Source organism: Monopterus albus, unplaced genomic scaffold (genome assembly GCF_001952655.1).
Source record: "Monopterus albus unplaced genomic scaffold, M_albus_1.0 scaffold134.1, whole genome shotgun sequence".
In the NCBI taxonomy this organism is placed as follows: domain Eukaryota; kingdom Metazoa; phylum Chordata; class Actinopteri; order Synbranchiformes; family Synbranchidae; genus Monopterus; species Monopterus albus.
In genome coordinates this window covers 2,212,103-2,219,313 of record NW_018128014.1, presented here as the reverse complement: position 1 = coordinate 2,219,313, position 7,211 = coordinate 2,212,103, and the positions used below count along the sequence as shown (strand labels likewise).

Genomic DNA, 7,211 nt, shown 5'->3' with positions numbered 1-7,211 from the left:
AAGATGGTGGGTGGGGGATGGGGGTTAGTATAGCAAGGAGACAACATTTCTAGACAATTTTTCACTTGATTTATCTGAATTTGTGCTAAATCTTAGTTAATTGAGCTTTAAATTAACTGAAAATACTGTGGAATTTTACATGTCCACTGTTAGTGACAAACTGACAAATCTTAATGAAGTTTGGTTATGTAATTGTATTAACTGTAACGCCAAATATTTTCCATAATCATGTCTTATAGAAGTTGACATTATAGGCCTATATGAATCATCAGAAGACAAATGTCACTCCAACATATAAATAAATGAACAACTAATGCAGAATTCACCAGTCGCTCCTGACCATTTATACAAGTTTTTAAATGTCCTTATACTTGCTGCACATTTACTGGCATCAGTGGAGTTGTAAACTGATAGAAATATGAATGGAGTTCTGTGTTTCTATATCAGTTTTGGTCCTCTACCATGTGGCCTGACTAAACTTACCCAAACTACATTCAGAAGTCAAGAGCTATAATGTTACTGAAAATCAGAATCCAAACATCAAATTGACACATAAACAGTCCAGCAAACAGATGGACAAGTGGCTCCTCATCAAGACAAAAAAAAAATTCTCTTTTGTCATGTGATGTGCAAGCTTACTAGTATCAATAATTAAAGTTAAATTAATCAATATCTGATTGGGGTTTGATATTTCAGTGTCAGTAACACCAGCATCACTCTCCCTGTGATGAACAAAAACCTCACACCAAGCTCCATTATATAAAAAAAATAATCTAAATTTTTTTTTTCTTGTCTCTTTCTTCCAGATTTTGAAAAGCTGTTGCCATCAATTATTCTGAACGGGACATAAATGACGGAGGACGCCATGCCAAATAGATCCCGCCAGTTCCGAGGATTTCTTTGCTATTGTTTTACTGAGAGGACAATAATGAATGTTAAACTGACAAAAATGCGAACAGAGTTTTGTATTCTGATCTCAGTAAAGCTAGCTCAGTCGGTTTTTTAAAAATAAACCAGGAGACACTCACGGCCAGAACTCCGTCCTCACTGATGACCAGGTACCCGAGCTGATCCGGGATCCGCTCCAGACCTGCAGTCAAAGCTGCTGTCGTCTGAAAACCAGAGACAGGGTTGGCTGAGGTGAAGCTAACAGGCTTACGGCTCATAGCTAATCTGAGTCAACTTTGAAGTCTGGGCAACACCAACTCAACAGTGAGAATAAAACAACATTATAAAAAAAGCTACAAATAAAAAAGAAAACATTCAACCACACTCGGACTCACCATTCTTCTTCTGTCTTCACAGGTTGGTGCAGCTCAACATTTCCGGCTTGCTCGGGATTTTCACGTGACTACTGAGGACTTCAGATGCTGTCGGAAATCACAAAACAACTGAAATTGAAAACACAAGCAGGTTTAATAAAACCGATTCGCTACAAATGTGTGTTAAGGATTACTTTCATGTTTATTTAATGATAAGCATAATTTAACGTGTATATATTTTTATTCGTTTTTTCTCTCCATTTTTTCTCCTTTATTATTCAGGCGTATGATAACCTAAACACGTTTCTGTAGTTTCTTTGAATTATTGTTTAAAAACGCGAAGAAAATAATGTACAATTATGCACACACAACCGTGACAAAAAGACCTGTATTGATAACTACATTGACAGTATAACATAAACTATGGTAAGCGCCAGTATCGGTAATACAACAAAAAAGGAGAATAATGAAGTAGTGAATAATAATAAATATTATTACAACAATAATAATAATAATAATGTATGTTTTCCCCCCGACCAGCAGGGCGCGCACACATAGCTCTAACTGCACTAACTAAACCGGAAGTATCAGTCAGCTGACTGTCATGTGATTGTTATGATCTGTCAGTGAGAAGATCAGTTGTTTTCTCCTTTTGGCTGTTAAAGCTCAATATTCCAGCACTCCGTGATGGCCGGCCGCGGGAAACTGATCGCTGTTATTGGTGACGAGGACACGTGCACCGGCTTCCTGCTCGGTGGGATCGGTGAACTCAACAAGAATCGAAAACCGAATTTCTTAGTGGTGGAGAAGGACACAAGCATCACGGAGATCGAGGAGACCTTCAAGTAAAGACAAATATTAGATATAAACTGTGGCATGTTAAGAAAAAATCCGTTCAAAAATCAGCCAATTTAAAGTTTTGCTCATCTTAGAGTAGAACATATGTGACCATCAGCGGACAAAAGTAAACTAATATTGATGGATACAGAAAACATCGTATGTTAATTTATTCAAGACAATCTTAGTTTTTTCTAAATGCAGAATCTTCCAACGTCAATAAGAATGTTAAATCGCTAGAAACGTGACTTGGGTCTGGTGTATTTGTCGTCAGTAATCCCATCTGTAGCTTCTCTGCGTATCTTGGATCCCTAACACCAAACCCCATTCAACCATCAAGCTGTTTTAAGTTTTACAGGCTGGCTATCTGTAGGATTATTAATCAACATTTGATGGTATTTAAGTTAGACCACTTGAGGGATTTTCTAAATCCTGAATTCTCCACACTTCTGTTAACTCAAAGTTGATGATAATTTCGTGTTCTGGTTTATTAATCCACGTTTTGCCGTTCTTTGCGGACTAAACTCTTTCTCTCCGCAGGAGCTTCCTGGCGCGTATTGACATCGGCATCATCCTGATTAACCAGTTCATCGCAGAGATGATCCGTCACGCCATCGACGCGCACATGCAGTCGATCCCGGCCGTGCTGGAGATCCCGTCCAAAGAGCATCCGTACGACGCGTCCAAGGACTCCATCCTGCGCCGAGCCAAGGGCATGTTCTCCGCCGACGACTTCCGATAAACAACTGTCAACACACACATAATACAAGTGTCCCTGATGGGAAGGTGGCGTATCTGTGTCAACAAACCAATATACTGATTTGTTCATTCCTCCTCGTGTGTTGTTTCTGTGGCTTGTAAACGAGTCTGTGTTAAAACTGGACATTTAGTTGATATTCTTAGTAACAAAGCGTTTTCAGGAAGCGGAAGTGTGACCCGGTCTCACGGTTTTTAGACAAACTGGTGATAAATTTAAAGTTTTCCTGTCTGTCAGCTGAAATTATCTGTGATGGAAACGGAGGCTTGTGTTTGTCTGCATTTGTTCCTGATACATTGCTTGTAAATGATTACAGATGTTAAATAAATTATCTTGTTGGTCATGTCTTTAATAGCTCAGTTCATTTTACATTTCATATCTAACATGTCTGAGAACCATCAAAGACGTGATAAGGTCAAACGCCATGAGATCATATATGTCTCTGTGTGTATATGTATATGTGTGTGTGTGTGTGTGTGTATATATATATATATATATATATACACACACACACACACACTGTCACCCTAATTTATACTAACCATATATAATATGGCCAGTGTGGATTCTGGATAGTTTCTGCATGTGCCACTGTTCTAGCGGCGTGTGCTGATGTCACGAGCACATCCTCCTACCTGCCCTGTAGACCACTGAGGCTGTTTCCCATGATTCATCCCACACAAACAAACTGATCCAAGGTCAGAGCTGCTCTCATGAACCTGCTGATCTGATAACGTGCAACAGTAAACAGTGAGACATTCATCCTGAGTATGGATGACCTTCTACCGAGGACGAATACTGTGAACAAACACTGACTGACCTCAGGCCTGAGTCTTTGTCCTTGAAACAAACTCAGCACTCAGTATAAAACCAGTGTTGGGGTGAGTCCCCTCCACTCTGAATGGCAGACCTCTCTCTCTCTGCCTGTCCTGGATCAGATGATGAAGTCTGTTCGGTCTCTTCTGACGGCGGTGGTGGTGGTGATGGTTTCTGTGTCTTCTGCTCCTCTTCCTCCTTCAGCCAGCCACTCCAGGTGAGAGCTAAACTGCACTGTTCACATCTGATCTGAAGGCAAATGGCTTGAATGAATGCAGGAACTCCAACTGGATGACCTTTGTGTTTCCTGTAGGCCTGATGATCAGAACGCCGGGCCTCCTCACCAGCTGGAGAACTCCTCCACGTGAGTCTGATGACTATGCCCTGTGTCACTGTGCTTCATCCTAATTACAAGACTTGTATCTCATTATAAAACGTACAGATCTCATACAAAACTGAGATGTTTTTAAATGTTACAATTACAGAAAAGCTGGCTTTAGCTTGAGATTATTTCATCATTAGAACAAAGACCACAGTGCTCCATCTTCTCACGTAACTACAAGATTTGTCTTTTATAATCATTATTTAAATCATTTGATATACAATCATAATTTTGGGCCTTCTAATAATGAGATAATCTTATTATATAAAAAAATGTTGTATTATATTTTCACAACTGTACTTTTACATTCCATAATTGTATACATGTATAAAATACAACTATGACAGTTATGAAAAAACTCTTGTAAATACGTCAGAACTGTTATCAGAAACCAGTTTGGAGATGAGACCCATGTATATAATTAGGATTATAAACTACCAAGACAAGAGTTTTAGCTGTCAAGCAACACTTCACTGGATCTCGTCGTTGCAAGATTGTTTACTAGTAAACATTTAGTTTGTGCTAGACTCGGCACGAAACAGACCTCATAAACAAATCTGGTCCTGTTCTGTGTCGGCCGCAGATCCGAGTTTCCTCAGCAGGCCAACACCACGCTGGGCGACTTCAGAGGGTCGGTGCAGGTGCCATCCAGACACAGGCTGAGACAAGACACCTCAGAAATATCAGTCATATCAGTTTGTCCATTCAGTGTTAAATGCTGAACTTCATTACAAAAATCATCGATTTTACCAGAGAGCACCCTTTTAGCAAAGAGGAATGTGTTGCTTTAAAAAATAGTTTGACACAGGTTTTTGTTTTTCTCAGGGACGTTTCACTGAACGACACGATGAACAACACAACGTATGATTTCCTTCGGTGAGTAAATTCTTTTTTTTTTTTTGTTTTGATTTTAATCACCTTTGAAATCAGGTTCAAACTGGTCTCACTTTTTTCCCTGGTCTGCACTTACACTGGCCAGACAGTAAGATATTCCTTTTTTTATATACACATGCATACCTGTATACTAGTTACAGGTAAATATCTGCTCAGGTGTGAAACCAGGTGTTTGAGAGAATCCGTATGACACAGGGCTTTATAGTCTGACCTCTGACCTCAGAGATAATGAGACTGACAAGTTGACAGACTGAAATGGTTCACTTTCTCAGCAGACGTGATTAAGTCACAATGCAGATCAGTTTGTTATTAACACTTTACCAAACCACTGTTTCCAGGCCAAGACTTAATGATCACATTCATTTGCTGCCCATTAAAACTGACGAAGGTCAACACCTGTGTGAGCTGGGAGGAAAATTCATGCACTGTAAAACACCAGATTTCATCATCTTAGTCAAAATTCTGCTCAAATCTGGAAAAAGAAGTGAAATTTTTTTAGATTCAGATGTGCACTTCCTCTCACCTGACATCTACACCTTGATCCATCTCCCCTTCAGCGTTTCACCCGAAGTCACTGTCTTTACCTGTCATCCCTTCACTGTCAGATCCACGTCCCAGCGTTGCTTCCTCCCCACCTGTTTGACGGCAAACCTTGGCTCCGACCTCCAGACCGGGGACTTGAAGGCCGGCGCCGCCGCCAGAGACCCATTTGGCGCTGGAAAGAAATGATATGAAGCAGCTGTTAATCTACAAATTCGTCATCGTAACCACAGCAGAATCATTTCGCCTAATCTGTTCACATTTTCTTCTCAGCTGAACAACTCAGATTTGTGGGTCAAGACTCAATAACTAATCAAGGTTATTTTAAAGGTCTGGTAGATTCACAAAATCAGAACTCATTTCTACTGTGTACATCTTCTGCTTATCAGATCACTAGGTTCAGTCAGATTCTGTAGGTGAACAATTCATGCTCCTAATTTCCCCAGATTTGATTTGATTTGATTTGATTTGATTTATTTATTCTTTCAAACATGTAACAACAGTCAGTATGTAATCAGTATGTTTCTAATCAATTTATTTAATATATTCCAAGTACCTCTCATGTTATTTTTATTATCCTCCAATACTTTAGAGTAATATTGTTTCTTACATCTCCTCAGGATCTCAGTTAATTTGTTCTTGTACGCCTTATATTTTGCTTCCGTCTTTTTTGATCTGTCTTTTATGAAATCCTTGTATAGTGCATTCTTCTTTTTACATGCATTCTGTAATCCCTTACTTATCCATGGTTTCTCTCTGTAATTCCTTTTGTTTTTATACTGCTTACGTGGGCAGGTCCTGTCATATACTTCCTGAAATATATGTAAAAATTGTTCATATGCTTTATCTAAGTCTTCCTCTCCATATACTGCTTCCCATTCCTGCCCCATTAATTCCTCCTTGAGCCTCCGTATTGTTTGTTCATTAATCACCCTCCTGTAGTACAGTTTTGCTGTTTGCCTTTCTTTTCTAATATGGCAGTCATAAACCAGAAATACAGGCAGATGATCAGTAATATCATTTATAAGTAATCCACTTGTCATTTTGCTTTCAATATCATTGGTAAATATATTATCTATTAGTGTCGCATGCTGGGCTGTTACTCTACTTGGTTTTGTGATTTTTGGGTATAAACTGCATCTGTGTAAAGTGTTGATAAACTCTTCCGTTCCTGTGTGCTTGTTAGGGTTTAACAAGTCAATGTTGAAGTCACCACATATGAACATTAGTTTATGACTTATTGTCAAATAGTTCTCCTCTATCCAGTCATTAAATTTTTCTATGCTGGCTCCAGGTGCTCTATAAATACAGCTTATTACAACCTTTTTCTTTTTTTTCATGGAAATTTCTACAGTCACACACTCCAGCAAGTTATCAATAGTCCTTGACATGTTCTCGACTTTTTCATAACAGAAGTTATTATCTACGTACAAGGCCACCCCACCTCCCGTCTTATTCTCTCTGTTTGTGCATACCAAATCATAGCCTTCAAGGTCAAAATGGCTTGGGAAGGTGGCTTCGTTTTAGACAGCTACGAAATAAATGTACACTCTTGGTAAGGAGGTCAAAGTCTGAATTTTATCTTGCTGAAATATCAAAGAGTATAAATGATCCTAAGATGTTTTGGAGGACTGTAAAATCTACTATGAACTCGATACCAACGAATGAGTTGCCATGTTTTTTGGTTAAAGCGGGTGTACATTTGACTGATAAATTGGTCATG

At 39.0% G+C, this 7,211-nt stretch overlaps 2 protein-coding genes across 2 annotated transcripts in view; one reads left to right on the top strand and one right to left on the bottom strand.

The window, feature by feature from the left end:
• lamtor4 (late endosomal/lysosomal adaptor, MAPK and MTOR activator 4) overlaps positions 1-1,467 on the bottom strand; it is a 3,251-nt gene extending 1,784 nt beyond the window's left edge. Inside the window, exons 1-2 of the mRNA XM_020613521.1 lie at positions 1,284-1,467; positions 1,029-1,112 (exon numbers count right to left, since the gene is read on the bottom strand). Coding sequence (XP_020469177.1) covers positions 1,029-1,112; positions 1,284-1,286 — 87 coding nt within the window. The 5' untranslated portion in view covers positions 1,287-1,467. The remainder of the gene's footprint in view (positions 1-1,028; positions 1,113-1,283) is intronic.
• Positions 1,468-1,847: 380 nt separating this feature from the next.
• atp6v1f (ATPase H+ transporting V1 subunit F) lies at positions 1,848-3,203 on the top strand. Its single transcript, XM_020613520.1, has 2 exons — positions 1,848-2,107; positions 2,640-3,203. The coding sequence occupies exons 1-2, from the start codon at positions 1,950-1,952 to the stop codon at positions 2,839-2,841; spliced, it is 360 nt and encodes a 119-aa protein (XP_020469176.1). The 5' UTR covers positions 1,848-1,949; the 3' UTR covers positions 2,842-3,203.
• Positions 3,204-7,211: the final 4,008 nt, after the last annotated feature.